The sequence below is a fragment of the Labrus mixtus genome, chromosome 6 (assembly GCF_963584025.1).
Source record: "Labrus mixtus chromosome 6, fLabMix1.1, whole genome shotgun sequence".
Classification (NCBI taxonomy): domain Eukaryota; kingdom Metazoa; phylum Chordata; class Actinopteri; order Labriformes; family Labridae; genus Labrus; species Labrus mixtus.
The window spans coordinates 4,936,878-4,954,144 of NC_083617.1; the positions used below are offsets into that span (position 1 = coordinate 4,936,878).

General features: G+C 40.3%; 1 protein-coding gene across 9 annotated transcripts in view; it reads right to left on the reverse strand.

Moving 5' to 3' along the window:
- The window catches only part of adgrb3 (adhesion G protein-coupled receptor B3), a 146,955-nt gene that overhangs the window by 85,493 nt on the left and 44,195 nt on the right, over positions 1–17,267 (reverse strand). For 6 of the 9 annotated variants that reach the window (XM_061039593.1, XM_061039590.1, XM_061039592.1 and 3 more), the window contains exons 3-4: positions 3,984–4,094; positions 1,186–1,347 (exon numbers count right to left, since the gene is read on the reverse strand). The exons of 2 other annotated variants lie outside the window; for them this stretch is intronic. In XM_061039593.1, coding sequence (XP_060895576.1) covers positions 1,186–1,347; positions 3,984–4,094 — 273 coding nt within the window. The remainder of the gene's footprint in view (positions 1–1,185; positions 1,348–3,983; positions 4,095–17,267) is intronic. One more of the 9 variants, XM_061039591.1, reaches the window with a different exon arrangement.

Here is a 17,267-nt window from a genome sequence, read left to right on the forward strand (position 1 = left end):
AAAGTAGAAATAGCTTTGCAGATGTCATGTACCTTTCTGGGCCACTTATTATGTGAAAGTGTTTCTGCATTACGACGTGAAAGAACGTTCTGGATCCACAATCAGCCGCGAGTAAACACCTTAAAGGCTGCAGGGTTTTGAGATGAATTAAGGAACATTATGATGATTTGAACCAGCAGGTCTTTAAGTTCTGTTTCTAAATTATTAATTAGCCATCATCATGCAAATGAATGCATACACCTGGAATTGGGCTGTTTAGCTTTTCCGCCCTCCTTAGAAAAAGGAGCTTTAATGTTGTCTGAGCTTGTAACAAGAAGACTGATGTTTAGGCAACTGTTTCTTTGAGATGACTCATTCTGTTTTTTAGCTCACAGTGTCCATGTTGGAAGAGTGAACACGCCTTTAAAGATTGACAATTTGCACATACCTAATGGAAAATGGAATACAGTAAATTATGAATCAGAATGTCAGAGGATGCAGCTCGCAGTGTTTTTGATCAGCCTGTAATTACTTCAAAGTTTGTGGTGCGGTCTGTGAAGCACTTTAACAGCGACATCAAGGTTTTTGACTCAACATGATTTCAGAATCTCATTACTAAATCAACATATTTGCCTGTGCAAATCACCCAAAAAAATTGGGATAGTGGTGATTTGTTTTTGAACGGCACGCTGTCCTGCCAGATTTCTGCAGACAAACATGAGCGCGCCGCAATCACCAGTCAGAAAAAAAAGCGTCTGATGCTGATACCTGACTACCAGTGACTCATCTTCGCTGCCATCACGGGTTGGGGAAGAAATGCCTTACAGCGTGTTTGAAGAATCGCTGCCTAGCTATTTTAAAATGCACGGCTGACCTTCAAGGAAATGAAGCTGACAACATATCTACTGTTCCCCTAGCTCCATGCAGAACCACATGTCATAAAAAAAAAACAATTTCAACTCTGATGAATTGCCCTTACAGTTATATGAAATGGGGAAAAACACAAAAAGTGAAAATGAAAAAACAGAAAAACATAGCCATAAAAAAAAAACATCAAAGAAATAAAAAGCATCAAGATTTGAATAGTTACCTGCAATAGTTATGAGAATACATTTCACAGGTTTGTTAAAACACAACAGTACATTTCCTCCCAGAAACAACAAATGAGCAAAACATCAATATTCAAGAATCTGCGGCTAACACTACCTGGACAAGGGGCAGTGTTATTGCAAACCCTTGATTCTCTTAAAGGGCCGATGCAGTGTGTTCCGTATGGAGAGACACATGTTCTTGTTCGCACCTGCGACCCTTGACCGCATGTTACAGAGCATGAGCTCCACTGGGACCACTCCTCTGCACCTGTTTCACCTGTGTGGGAGAAGGGTGACACTAGTTAAATGCAGCAATATGGTCCCTGGGCAGGGCTTATGGGACAGGGCAGGGCAAGGTGTCTGGCAGGGTTTAGTAGAAAAGGGGGAGGGGCCAACATGAGTCACTTTGGGAGTGAAGTGGGGTCTTAAAGGAACTCTACTGTAGGGTCTATACTGCCTTTATGTGATCTTTGATAAATACTGAATTTGCAGCATCACTAGTCCGGCTTGTGATTAAATTTGCATGCCCAAAAGTAGTGTTTTTGTGTCTGCAAACTTTGTGTAGTTGCATTGGCCTCTATAATGTAGTGGAGACGGGTACATTTCCAACAACTTTAAGCGTGCATTTATGCAAAGATCACAGAGAGGGCATAGCTTAGATCATACATTAATAATCAGCAGACTTCAGGGTTGTATCTTACTGTTTTCATTTTATATTTAAAGAACAGAATTCATGCATTTTAATAAACCAAAAAAATTATGCTTTAAAGAAACCGAGAAAAAAAAATCACCATAAACAAACGAAAATGTAATTGGAACTTGATGGCATGCAGGAAGGATGAATCTGAGGAAAAAAAAAAAAAATGGAATTGAATGGGTGTTAGTTCATAGAGAGGTCTGAGATATGGCTTCCCTTGCGCTACAGCAAACTTATCTAGTTGCCTTGACAACGGAGGAGCCAAAATTCTGCATTTAAGACGATGGGTTTTCAAATAATTTTCCGATCCATCTTAGCCCGTTAACTCCCAGGGGATGAAGAAAGATGAGAAAGTTAGCTGGTTTTTATTCAGCAGATCACAGCCATTTTCATGCGTGTGACTGTGGCTCAAAGCAATTTTCATTCTATTCAAGTTTCAATTGTGAGTGCCCAGAAGGAAATGTAATGGGTAAAGCCACAGAATAAGAGTGGATTTGGGTTTCTATTGTGCAGGCTTTTGCACCTGCATAAAAAGTCTCAGCAAGCAGACGTTGAAGTAGTTTAACTCTGCATGCAGACATATTGTCATTAAATAATCATAAAAAAGGCATTGTGGGAGCAGATCAGTAACGATAAGGAGGACCAGAGTTGTTCCCGTTTATCTTAATAGCTCTTTTGAGAAAGATTACAAAGAATAAGTAAAAAGAAACCTCGAGCCTGTCTGTCTTCGTGCTCCAAAAGGGTCGGATAGCAAAAAGCCGTGAAATGCTAAATAAAGCTTTACATTATGAGGAGGCAGTGGGGGTGATTTTCCAAAGCCATGGAAGCCTACATGGAACAAAAAAAAAAAAAGATTACATTATTTGGTGACTTTGTTTACTGGACAATCAAAACCCCCTGCTTCAGAATAGTCACCAAATAATTGATGTTTTTTAACCCTTGGGTGAAGTTGTAATTTTCATCGAGGCGTTGTGCACCGGAGGAGTAATTTAAGTCAAAGACAAAAAGTTTCAGTTGCAGCTCTGAATACATTTATGTCATTAAAAGTCATCAAATCATTTTTTAGACCTTTCAGCATTATATGCTTTTAAGTTGTAACCTCGGGATGTCATATCAAGGACTTATTGATTCAAGCCAAATAGGGATCTAAAACCCTGTCTTAATTTTTGCAGATCATAAAATCGACTGAAAGGTGGATCAATTTGTTAAATGAGGCAGTACAGGGAGAGTAAATAGTGTGAGAATGGGAAACAGAAAAGCACAGCGATGCGACTCGACAAGGGGAGACGACATACCTATACAGCGTGTGTCAAATGGAGAGGTGTTAATGGGGTTCATGTTAGTAACGGCAGGTGTACTGTGTGTTGCAAATCAAAAATGATCATGAGTGGAGTTTTCAAACAAGGACAGGCATTTAAAAAACAAAAACAAATGGAAACCACACATGGAAAAAAAAATTAAAACATTTCCCCCACCGACAAAAAAATAATCAAAATGAGGAATAAAAAAAAAAAAATAGCTGCTCGATCTAAACCCACCCACTGAAAAAGAAGAGAGAACAGAAACATCTACATAATGAAAGCAAAAAAAAAGTTAAGGCTTTGATTTTGCTCTCACTCATTCCCAACACTGTCTGATTTTATTACAACAAAGTGAAGGTGATAGGTTGTAAAAGTCGTAATGAATTAAGAGGAGCTGAGTATTCATTCATTGGATGCTCCACTTGATTAAGCAGAAAAGCTTCATTTTATCTCTTAAGGGCAGCATCTATCAGTTTAACTTTTGCCAAGTATGTGTTTCATATTTGGCCGAAGGGGGGTGGGTTTTTCATCGAATGACATTTAATTTATCATGCCTTGGAGGTGATGATTAACTACATCAGGGCCCTTCGTTTTTTTTTTTGTTTTTTTTAAACTGCTGTTTAATTAATGTTCTATGAATATACTGTATGACTAATCCACTCGCCAACTCGCTATGTATGACAATAAAACAAACAGACCCCCAAAACCCAATTAAGCTCTATAGTCAAAGCAAATACTCAGAGAGAAATGGGAAGATTATCTTTCTACTCCATATGTAGCGGTAGAGAATGAGTTGGAGGAAAAATAATAATGCAAAAACATTTCCACTTAAAAAAGGTGCAGTACAAGAGAGAGAGCATGCATGATGAAATTAAGTTTAGTTAACAGAATAAAGAAACAGAACTAGTGTATTACCAGTTTGTGCCATAAATTTAGCAGATTCAGCTTGCTCCTGCAGGGCCTTTGTGTCATGAACTGATCTTGGCCGCTGACTTTTTACAGTATGCTCTCCGATCATTCCATATTCTATGGGACAGAATAGAGGTTCATATGAAAGCTAGGTTTAAACATGATTGTCTGAGAACAAAAGCTTATTACATACTGTTTTTTTTTTTCAGGATGTTTGAAACAACTGCAGTACATGGCTAGAAACAAAGACCACACAAGTTTGTATTTAATTTTTTTCCACTTACACTAGGGCATAGACCAATGCAACGGATTTATAAGGGTGAGTTGGAAGTATTAATTGAGCTTGGAAGCACAGCGTAGACACATAGCAAACATGCAAATAAACTCACATTGTTTTATTTTTTTTAAGAGTCTAAACCTTCATCGGAACCAGCTCCCTCCCTCCCTCCCTCCCTCCCACCCGCCTGCACACCCAGTAAAAAGAAATGAAACGAAAATGAAAGTAAAAATGTGTAAGCCATCAGAAAGCCACAGAGGAGGGGGTCATGGACATAACATGCTATTGATCCACAGTTTCCTTTAAAAGTTTCTCATCTTTGTGGGATTTATCTCTGCTGTACCCGGTCCAAAATATTGTGAACCTTTTTGTTAAAAAAAAAAAAAATTAGACAAATGTATTCTGAGCTGTATTCGTTACAAAGCATGCCCTCTTTGTTTCCTTGGAAGGGACAAAGAGACAATGAGTACGATGTTCTGATGCCACACTGAGAAAAATAGTGCTAGCAATAAAGCATTTGGGTAAAACAATTTGCATAAGCTGTTTAAGTAAAACTTCATTTATTTTAACTTACTTAAACAGCTCATGCAAATTTGTCTCGTTGGAATTAAAAACTTGCATTACTTTTTGCAGTGTGGTCCTAATGAGGTGATTATATCATTTGCAAAAATAGGCAATGCAGGTGATGCATCAACAACAGATTCACACATAGCTTATGTTAGTACATTGGACAATACAATGCATCAGCCAATGATAAGAGAGGGATGTTTAAGTCGTTTGTTCTGATGTATTTTGTGGCCTCTCCTGTGTTTCCTGCAGCAATCCCAGAGAGACTAACCTCGCTCAAAGTGACGACGACAAAGGTAAGAAAATCTGCCCCTCTCATCTGATCATCCTCCACTGAAAGCTGAAAGTTTTACGGCTAATTATTCGGTAAATAACTCGACGACAGGAGCAGACAGTTTTCTGATCCATGCATCATACGGCGGGCATTAACTAGATCATATCAACAAACATGTTCCATAATTGGATTAGGAAAATAAATAATTAAAGCTAGGCGAAAAAAGAAAAATTACTCTGGGTTTTTTTCCCCCGCTCCCCTTCCTTCCAACTATCAGGAAGACTCTCTGTGTTTGCATGAACAATGAGAATACTAAAAAAGGTAAAATGAAAGGAGAGAAGGCCGCCAGAAAACAAACACTGCAGCCCCCTCGATGCTGATTAGGATCTTCAGAGCCATTTTTCCGCGCAGTGATACTGGCTTCACAAGCGTGTTCAAAGGTCTTTGGATCCTGTTTGATCGTGTCCAATGTCTGTCTTGCTCAAATTAAGCCGAAAAGCCGACAGTGTGAGCACAGAACTATGTGCTGGACAGAGAGCATGCAGGTTACACTGATGGCCTGATGGACAAACAGCCGGGGTCGTTGATCTGATTTTTACACTCGTGCAAGGCTAACTGACTGCTGTCGGAAATGTTGACATTTTATCCCTGCACTGCGTTTCTTCCTCTATCCTGTGGTGTCTTGAGTCATCAAGCAACTCCTCACTTTGCAGAACAAAAGGAGTGTCTGATTCAGTCAGCCTGAGTGTGTGCTACTTTGTGGGAAATGATACAAAAAGCAGGGCACACTGCTTTTTTTTTTTTAATTAATTAACAATAACCAAAATAAACACTTGAAACTCTGAAACTGTGGAGTAGCACTTGGCTTACTATTACTATCACTTTGTGTATTTTGTTGCCTTTTTTTTCGGCAACAGTCAATTTTTAAAATGCCAAAAAATCATTGAGAATATGCTGAAAAACACCCCATTGTTTATAGTTCAAATAGTGTTCACAAGTACAAAAGACAACAGAGGCTTACAATCTGTAATTATCTGAATATTTATCTGAATCTGTGTTCCATGATTTATCTTTTTATAAAATAAATGTGTAAAAAAGAAAAAAAAGATCAGTTCTTCTATCAAGGTGGACACATATGGAGCTTGAGGCTATTATATTCCATAATGACCCGTTTAAATGCTAATCAACATGACCGGCCTCACGTCATTGATCACAGCTCAACTCGCACCTTTTGAAAATGATTTGCCACTGCAAAACATTGATCAACTAAGCCTATTAAAAAGTGATATTGGCCCTCGAGTCAATCTCACCTAATCTAATGCGGCGCTCGGCTGCTGTGATGAACAATACAACAAAAGCGTTTCACCACAAGAGAGAGAGATTATAAAAATGTCATTAGGCGTGATGTCAGTTAGACTCTACGATGACAAACAGTCGTTACAGAGCCGCACGCTCTATGAATCCAACTTCACACGTTTTTTGTTTTTTTTTCAGCCCGATGGAGTCATCATTTAAGGGCTGATGTTTGAGTAATTATATCTGAGACAGGACTGGACAGGAAGCTATTTAAAAAAAAAATCTGACCCTGTTTGGTACATTCATGAGGACTGGTTAATTCAGTCTCACTTTTAAAATGTGAGACTTTTTTTTTTATTCAACAGGGCTGAGATGTTAATCCTTGCGTGGTGTTTTTACAGAGCCGCAGGTAGAGAAAAAAAAAAAAACAGGATGTGGAAACATGACACCAAAAAAAAAAAAAAAGGCTTGTGAAATAAGCGCAACAGTTTTAATTGAACTACTAGTGTTGTATTTGAGCCTGTGGCTGTATGACGGTAAACACAAGAGACGGAGCCAAAAATTTTAATAACCGTGAGGGCAGGCTGTTGTCGTTTGTCAAAGCAGCCGAGGCAAAAAAAAACACACAATGTGTCTTCAATGTATTACAAGACGGAAAGCGCAGATGATGCATTTAGTGTGTCGTTAACATTTCTTCTGTTTGAGACGGCGTCATTTTTTAAACTTTTTTTTAACTGTGAGTTTTAAGGGAAATTAGGTTTAGGATTTATGAGGTGCTCTCTTATTATTGATATCCAGCAGCCATCATGCTTCAACTGCGAAGGAGGAACATTGCTCTACAGACAAATCAATCACTGTTAGCTTTCCTGCCTTATGTACAATGGCTTTATTTTGCATGCATGAGAATCTCAAATGGCATGCATCCCTGATAACTTCTACATTTAGAGTCTTAACATGAGAAATGACGTTTCTACAGATTACAATCAGGCCTTTACATTTAGGAGGATTTACTACATTCAGTAGCTGTGTTGTTGCCTTTCCTGATGTGGAATTGAATCCATTTCTCAAAAGAAAAAAGGAGCTGAGTTACTTATGTGACCTTGGCAGCCAGATCAGCAATAACCACTTTCTCCTCCGCAGCAGGAAACACATTTGAACACAAGGTCAAAGCCGGACCATCCTTTCAAGAATCCAAAAAAAAAAAAGCTTCCAACTCTCTGGACCAAGTCTAGAGCCGACAGGTAAGAGATGTCCGCTCGGGCTAGCTTCACAAACAAGCAGAACTCAATTAGCTTGGATCCAGTGTATAGAAAATGCATGAAATCAATAAAAAAAAAAAAACGAGGGAACACTTTGCATCATACGATGATAGAGTGCCTGTCGTTGCATCTGGCAGATTGTGCAGATGCTGTGGTAGAAATGCAGTGCGTGTAAAATGATCTGTATTTGCTGAACAACACGGCTAAAGGGCTATTAACATGATTGCCTGCTATCATACTTCAGTGAATTGTCTTTTTTATATATATAATGCACGTCCAGTGGGGGCTGCTGGGTAAATAAATAACCTGCGCTGACTAGGGAAAGGCATTTACAGTAATCTCAATACTCGAGTACTCCCATTATCTAATGAACGAGTACACACACATAAATAATACGTCGGACATGGACCTCCCTGTGGTCTGCTGTGTTGTCTGCAGTGTGCAGCTCGTCAGTTCTGTGTGTCTGAAGGACACCGGTCTTCAAATCGTAGTTCTGAATGAAATGATAAGTGATGGTAACACATGACTCCATGCTGAGAGCTGTCCTGGAGTCTGTATTAACAGACACGTTGCTGTTCTGCACGATTCTCCTGCGCTTTCCCACATATATCGTTTCCACTCTCGTAGCTGTTGTTCACTGTGAGAGTGGTTGACAAACGCCATCAGCTCGCCGAAGCACTCTCCTTCTCCTTCTCTTTCCACAAAACATAACTGAAGCATATCTCCTGTCACTGTTTTCTTTATTAGCTTATCTGGACATAAAGACTAATCTTCCCTGCGCTGCTGTCATCACAAAGACCTGCGCTAACGGAGCTAGCAGATGATGTGAAGTGAGACTGCCTGTTATTTGTCTCCGCTGGTTTCTCCTTGTGCTTTAAGTGCATGTGATTAATGTGGTTAAACATCAAACTATGGGGGCGCTGGTGGCGCAGTGGTTTGTGCGCGCGTCTCATGTATGGAAGCTGTAGTCTTCCAAGCGGGTGGCCCAGGTTCAAATCTGACATGTGGCTCCTTTCCTGCATGTCGTTCCCCACTCTCTCTCTCTCTCCCCCATTTCTGACTCTGTCCTCTGTCCTATCTCTCAAATCAAACCTTTAGAAACATCAAACTATGTATTTCTATGATATGCAACACTGCGCGTTATCGTCGTTTGTTTTGTTTTTTTAAATGTGCCCTCGCCCTTCAGAGCAGTGTTTACCCCTCGCTGCCGTAAAGCAGTTGTTGAGAGATTATTGAGCTTACTGTAGCATTGTTTCTGAGAGGTGTTGTTTTCTGCAGATTCATTATTGATTTTTGGTGAATTATTTAGAAACATGTTGACCTAAATGACCTCTTAAGAGTCGGCTACAGATCACTGTCGCTAATGAAGTTGTTAGAATCTGTTGACAGCTTCGACATGTAGGTTATTTGAAGGTTTTTTTTTTTTTTTTAAAGATTGGGTTGAGTAGGAAATTTGGAGAAGAAGGTGCAGAATGATATGCGGGAAAGGAGCCGAGAGTCGGGCTTTCAAAACCGGGCGGTTCGAGGTCTGGAGATTCTGTACATGGGGTTGTGCCGACTAACAGCCCGTCCACCGTGCATCTCGATTAGCATAATGTGATGCGTTGAATTGTGAAAGAATAGTTGCTGATGACGCGGTGGTTGGTGCGCGCGCCCCAATGTACGGAGGCTGTGGTCCTCAAAGCGGGCGGCCCAGGTTCGAATCCCGCCTGTGGCTCCTTTCCTGCATGTCCTTCCCTACATTCCAACTCTGTCCGCTGTCCTATCTCTCCATTAAAGGCACATGAATAAACCTTAAAAAAGAAAAAAAGTTGGCCTGTACATTCTCAAACACTCTCAACACTAAAAAAATAAAAACTCTTCAATGTTGGAAAAAAATCCGTAACCTAACACACACTCACTCTAATCACTCTCGTACACGCAGCAGTGACAGATTCAAGCCTTGACTTTTTTTCCGGTTCCTCAGGTTTTCCATTTTGAAAAGCTTCTAATTTGCTAAAAGAAGCAACAGATTAGCACTTCATTTGGTAACACTTTTCGACATTAAACCTGCAATTACTCCCAGTAGGATCAAAAATAGATCTTTTTAGAGGGTGCATGCAAAGACGGCTTCAGAACACCATGCTGTGCCATCAGTTTAAATTGGCAGCCATTTTGCCTGCTTGTCAGGGATTATCAACAAATCAGGTGCGTACTAAAGCACTGAGGGATGAGATTAGGCTATTTCTGATACCTTGCTCACAACTTTAAGAAACTGAAATGAGTCAGGCTGCTTTGCAAGATGATCTCGCCAAGAGAGATACGTCTGGCTGCTCTAAAAAGGAAAAAAATAGCTCTTCTGTTTCAATCGGCTTTCGGAAGCCGATCTCCAGGGGTGCATCTGTTAGCAAAGCCAGCACTGCATGCACGATCAGAAAGAGCCAAAAACAATGACAATTGTTGGACACATTGTCTGCTAAAAATTGTTGGCTGTGAAGCCGCAACAAGCTAGCCTCTGCTGGGCTGTGACCCCGGCAGGTGACAGCAAACGAGGATTATAACAGAAGATACCAGGGCTCATATTTTAAGTCAACATTATTACTGCATGTGCTGTTGTCCACACAGGCCTTCATCACAGTGTCAAAGGTGTGCAAACATGGATAGTGCTGGACAGTGTTTTCCTGCCCAGGCCAAACTATTTACTCCGAGCCAGCTTTCTGACTATTACAGCCCACTGATGCTTTCAAGCTAATTAGAGGCCATATTGTGAAGATATCCACGCTTGATTTAACTAATGTCCCACTACTAAGTACATGGAGTGTGATGTAACAAAACAAATAAAGAGCCTGCGCACACTCAAAGAGAATGAAAGTTCCCTGGGTCCGTGACCTTTCTTCATCATGGATGCTTTGATCAGCTGCATGCGGGGAATTTTTGAGCACGGGCAGCGATCACAACAGCCACAAAAAGGAGTCCGATGGAAGACGTTTCATTTCCAGGTTCATGCTCACTGCGCGAACACGTTCCATGTGCAGTTTTATTGAAAGACAGTAAAAAGCCAGCCCCGTGTCCATTGAGTGATGTGTCTAACCTTGCATGAAATGAGCCTTTACTCAAAGGCCCCCGATGAGAAGCTGCTATCAGGGGCCGCTGTGCTTACTGCCCTCCACGCACTCCTGCCTGCCTGACTGCCCGACTGACTGACTGACTGTCACAAACGTAGCTCTTAATGAGAGGCACTTCATTACCGCTGCACTTTGAAGAGTATAAGTTCTCAGAATAGAGACAAGTGTACAGTCCACTCAGGCCAGGAGGAAGGATACCTCCCTTCACCGAGCCCGTCTTTGATCCGTTTCCTCAGCAGCTTAGCTACTCAGGCTGATTTAAATTTTAGGTCAAATGTAGTCATATTTCTCGGTTGTAAGCCGCTTAAAGTACATTTTTAGATATATTGGACTTCTGTTTGAGTCGTGAATTACAATGGGACTATATTTCCGCATAAAAAGACGCCGAACCATAATAGAAGACATTAACCTTTACAAACAGCAAGCATATGCTTTAACAGCTGTATGTCGATTGAAGGGCTCGATAAATCCTCGTTTGTACAAACAGCACCTATTAATTTGCATACTTCCTGCAGGCATTGAAACCTTTGCAGAACATGATCAAAGCCTGTTCTAGCTGATTATGGATTTTGTCACTGCAGAACAGATAATTAACAACAGGTTTATCAGAATGAAGAGAAAAAAGTTTGAACACATTCTTTGAAAAAAAAGTAAAAAAAAACAAATCACAGTCAGTATCTGCTCGGGTGAAATGCATGTTAAATGCATTACATAAAAAAAAAACATCAAATATACATTGAAGGGCTATTTATTTATTCCAACATTTGAGAGGCAGGAAAGGAACAGGTGTTGTCTCAGAGTACATGTCAGTGTTTTAGACAAATCTGTGAAAGATTTGAAAAATAAAACAAAATAAAAAATATGATGATAATGAAAGTGATGATGATTCTGATGTCATGGAAAAGCATTGTATTCCTCTGTAATATACTCCAGCTGGGTCTTAAATGATCCTCCAACCTTTAAAGTCAGACCATCCTTATCAATCTTCTCTCACGCCCTCACTACACTATCTCTCCTTACTGCTATTATACGGACCCCATATGCTTGAGCCAATCTAAAAAAACTCAATTAGTCCTTCATTAGGAAAATGAGGGGGTTGCACGGAATCAGATACAAATTACGAATTGTCCTCTGAGACGTACAATTATCCATCATATTCCTTCTGCCATCTGTTTGCTTCCTGTTGACTCGCCTAATGGCTTAGATTGGAGCCAAATTAGAATTCTGTGCAACTGCCACTGCACCTCATTGAGAAGTCATGTGAACTCGCCCAAAAACGGGAGCGCGTGTGGTTTGAGACGAGCGCTCCTCCGGATCCAGTCTGTTTTGTAAGTACAGAGGATGTATTTTGTATTTCTGATGTGCAGGCAAATGAGGGGGCTACTGTGCAGGCTGCATTGGTAATTTTACAGCACAATCTAAATCACAAGGTTATTGAGCAGTACCACACAAAGCAACCTAGATGGAGCTCTGACGTTATCAAAGCACTGCATCGGAGGAGCCCTGTTGCTGGGTGCCACGAGCAGATCATTCCTCCTCTTTTTCCTTACACTCAGGGAGCTGGATTCAGCAATCTGCTTTCATATCATTTCAAGTCATCCAAACATGTATAAATTCAATCTCCACGCTGTCAAAAGCAACACGGTTTGATTTGTGTTCTACAGTCTAGACATTACAGTGTGATAAACTGCCAGCAGAAGAATCAAGAGCGTTCCCCCACCTTACTGTGGGTGTAAACAAATGCTTTCTTATCAATCTGAGGGGAAAAGTAGACTTCATTTTGATTTAAATAAGAAGCGGGACGGTATTGAAAACAACAGCAACAAATGAAGATACTCATTTCCCTGTCATCTATTCCGGGGTCTTTCACAAAAGACGTAACCCCCCCTCTGCATGATAATGTGAGCAATGTGTCGTGCTTTTTCGGTTCAGCTGCATGATGCTATCAGAAAATGGATCCGCCTATGGAGCATTTTAAAGTGAAAGCAATGCCAAGATTGCAGCTTATAACTTTCAACAAAAAAAAAAAAAAAAAAAAAAAAAATCGCCTGCCCCCTTTTTTTTTTTAAACAAGCGACGCTGCTGAACCACCCGTGACTAAAAGTGGGGCTGCTGCAGGGACAAAACTGAAAGGACTACTGTGCAGCGACAGAAACAAGGATGGTAGCGGATTACTAATGAAACCATTTCAGAAGGAGAAGTCAGTTTTACATGAATAGTATAGAAAAAGACACATTCAACACAGTCTGAAATATCAAGGCATTCTCTAATCTGGGACACTCGTCTCGTGCTTAAAGCAATTAATGAAATATTCTCTTGTAAATTCAGCCAATTCCCTCCAAACACAACATTTTTCTCTTTTTTCTCCTGCATGATATGATGTTAATATAGGGTTGTAAATTCTGCTCAATTACCCTTTGAGGATTCCTGGACTACAATGCTTCTGCTTACGGATATTGGACAGCAATGGAAGCAGCCCTTGGCATTAGTATCGCAAAAAAAAAAACCCTGTAGATGACCTGGTAGTCACACAAACTGCCAAGCTCAATACCGCCATGCCAAGCAATGCATCTGTCAAGTGAGAAACATGACACATTTTTTGTAGCACCTTTGCGACTGCAGCCAATTTTTCCAAAGAGCATACCTTGTCCTTTTTTTCTGAGGCATTTTGCTTGGCATGCCAAGAAGTGACCTTAGATTTAATAGAGTCACACGGTGTGGCGTCCGTGGAAAATCCTCCCCTAATAAAGCGAAAATGATACAGCTTGGAAATTAAAAGAGCAAAACACAATATGGACTCTGTAACCATGGAGGCAAATGTAGTTGGATGGCCATATTTGGTGGCAAGATAAATCATTTCCAACAGCCCCTAATGAGACCTTCATAATTCATGCTGTCAGCTTTTCCACAGCACCAATCACGTCCGATTCCTTTTGCAGTGGTAAAGCCCACTGCCTCAGACTGCCACCCTGCATCTATCAGCACAGGGAACATTGTGTCATATGCAAGTTAGTCATGAGGAAGATGCCTGCAACATGCCCTGTCTTTGCTCGTTGGCTAAGCTCATGTTAAAGCAAATACACTCTCCGGAATAATTACAAGGACACAACTGCGATGCTCAAATGTCCTCAGACAAGAGCACAACAGCTCGCGATGGGATTTCTATTTAATGGGTTCTGATGCCAAGTCTGAGAGCATAAGAACCATCACAGTTATTACAAGTTTCAAAGCCACGCATGGCTGCACCAGCTTGGCATTACTGTTATTGTTTTTTTAAAAACTAAAGAGATCCAGTGTTTGAGTTTAACTTGATTATAGTATTCTCCTTTAAGATGATTTGATATTTTAATTTGATTTTTTTTTGGTAAGTTTTGACATGAAGCTCTTTGGATTATATTTGATTAATCGCTAACAGCTACAGTTTAATGTCTGAACACCAAACTAGAGGTAAGACAACGTATCAATACAGACATATATTGGAGTCGTGACTTGTGTGCAACGATTAACTATCGCTTATGCTGCATGTCTTTATTCTTAGTTATATTTCTTTTTGTTTATATACACAGTTTTAACAGATTTTGCTGACAGTTTGACTCAGCGTGTCACCTCTTCATGAGCCCTAACATCGGTGCTTATAATATGAGTGAGGGTAACATGAACGGTATTTAATTTGCCTAAGAAGAAGTCGGTAAAAGAAGAAGAAGACAGCGGGATAGTGTTGGACAGCGCTGAAAGGAAGTCTAGGGATGAAGCTTTATCAGTAAATTGCAGTGATGAAATAAATGAATCCTGGCCTTTACCATTTTAGGGTTGTATAAAATTCTTCAGTTATTCAGATATTGTGTCGTATCATTACATGATTCCCTCGTGATATATCAATTTTCCCAGATTTGCCGTATTGTGAAATCTTTACCCCTGGCTTTGTATTACAAATCATATTGTCAGTTAGACTTTCCCCCACCAGTGGTTCTCACACATCGGCCTAGGCCCTCCTTTAAAGAAATACAGAATAATAAGTTGTTTTTGATACGTTAAAGGTCAAATATTATGCTACACTAATTTGTGTCACTGGTCTGACAACAAACCCCCAAATTGTGAGAAAAGTCCATCTTCTCCGCCTTTTGCCTGCTCCACTTTTCAGAAAATGTGTGCTCAAACAGGCCGTTTGGAGATTTTCCCTTCATGACATCACAAAGGGCAGTAACCCCTCCCCCAGGTGGGTGACACTCCCACAGCTAGGTGTTTGTTCTGCCCTCTGAGTCTGCCTTCTCACCGTGAACAATAGGACATGGAGCGAGCAAGCCCAAGGTACATCCTCCTGCAGAGAAGGCCGTGGTCAGACACAGCTCATTTACATATTTAAAGGTACAGACACAGAAACAGCCTGTTCTGAGCAGGGCTGAAATAGAGGGGTTTATAGACATGATCAAATACAGGATCAGAGTGGATTTAGAACAAGAAACTTCAGAGACATGTTTTGGAGAGCTCTGAGACTTATTTAAACCCGTTGAAAAGGCAAATAATATATGACCTTTAATGTGAGTATTAGAGGTTTAGTGGTTGTATAAAGGGTAAACAAATGCTATTGATTCCTGGATTTGCACTCACAAACTTAAGGGGCAAATGAAAGCTCACAATCCTGATGGTATTTTGATCAATTGTAAGCTGCACCATGTAGTTTGGGCGTGTGTAAATTATAAGACATGACGTCTACCCTGCCTAAAATAATCAAATGTTTGCTGTTTTTCTTAGCAATGACAGAGGTGAATCATTTTACTGTAGTTCAGGTTGGCAGTCAAACCTGTGGTATTTTCTCTTCTTTATTTAGTCTCCTGCAAAGTGTTGAGGGAGGCGGAGAATTTGAAACACATGAAAGAAAAACTCTGCGGGGAATCAGTCCCAGGACAAGTGGGGCATTTAGTTCAGCAGGCGGGGGATTTAACCACTTGATGATCTCTGGGAAGCCAGAATATTCCAGACACAAACACACCACACAATGTGAACCCATGTGGCGCCAAAGTGGCCTATTTTATCTGATTTATAATATCTCTTCCAGTGTTTCCCCAGGGGGTTTTGTCAAAAGGCAAGGTCACATGAACTGACAATTGGCTTTTCTCTCCCGGAATAGTCACCAAACTTTACCATCTGGTTAATACTTTATATTATTCAGTTTTATTTGTCATACTTTCTCAACCAAATATCAAAGAGATGCTAAGTAATGATAAAATAATAGAGCTAAGAAAAAGGCATAATATAAATTTTAGATGCGGTTGAAGAGCGCTTTAGAAATTATGCTGAGTGTTCGTGGAGGACAATTTCGGCAGGGCAAAGTCGTTCTGTGAAATAAGAAAAGGGAGGGCACATTAAAAAATTAGAATAATTCATTCATGATGTTTTTGTTTTTGCATCCTGATAAAGGTCTCAGGTTATTATACACTTGAAGCCTTTAAAATCATCTCAGGAAGAGCTGATCAAAAAGACAGCATGGTGAACTAAATAGGAAACATCTTCAGTCATTTCTTGGCATTAGTCCTCAACAATGATGTCAGTCAGATGCATTATCTACACGGCCAGAGCTTTCAGGGGGATGAAACCAAAATAGCACAGTCTTGGGTGAAAGCGGCATTCATTAGAATAGAAAATAAAACAATATTGGAGTTCCTTTTTCGTATACTTACAATCTGACAATATGGTAAAAGATGTTTTCTGGAGTCGGCCGTACATTTCTGGACAACTGGAACATCTTACATCATTTCAACACAAATTGCAAGGGAAAAGTCTTCTAGTGATTTCTCACCAAAACAAAACTCCTGCAAATGTCTCAAAATTTCGAGCGTGCGCTGCATGTGTAAATGCAGACCGTTGATGTTTTCACAATGACTTTTTCCCGCCTGCACCTGTGTAAAATTGTCACGTGAAGATTTTGTAAAAGCTGCAGGTAATAATCTCACCTCACATTGAGCTAGCAGACTAGGTTGATGATGTTTACTGTATATCACGGGGCCAGTGAGCCACAACGTCATGCACATTTATAAGCTGCTTCATACTCTTTTCTGATTGCCAGTGTGTTCTGCTGATACAAAAGCATTGATATGAATATAAAAAAACTGTCTTGACAATAGTGTTGGATGCTGATGCTTCACCAATTTCTGCGTCATCCTTTATATATCATGTGCTGCCTCATGTGAACCCCCTCCCCCCTCTGTCCAATCAGGAAAGTCTGCCACTGTGAGGTGCATATGTGGACAATCAACTCGAGCAGATTTCAGGGGCAGCCTGAAATGTTCTCCAAATGCTCAGGAGTTCATGTGTTAAAAAGGCTTTACTGTGATTTGATTATTGTACTATTCCCTCAGTGTAGGTATTTAACTTTGAAATGGCTGCAGTGCGCTGTAACCGTATCAAAGTAAATATATCTGAGCATGTAAATAAATAAACAAACATGCACTACAAGTAATGAATCAAAACACAAATGAAAACAGACTTCTACTGAGATGCCAGCAAAACGAGAAA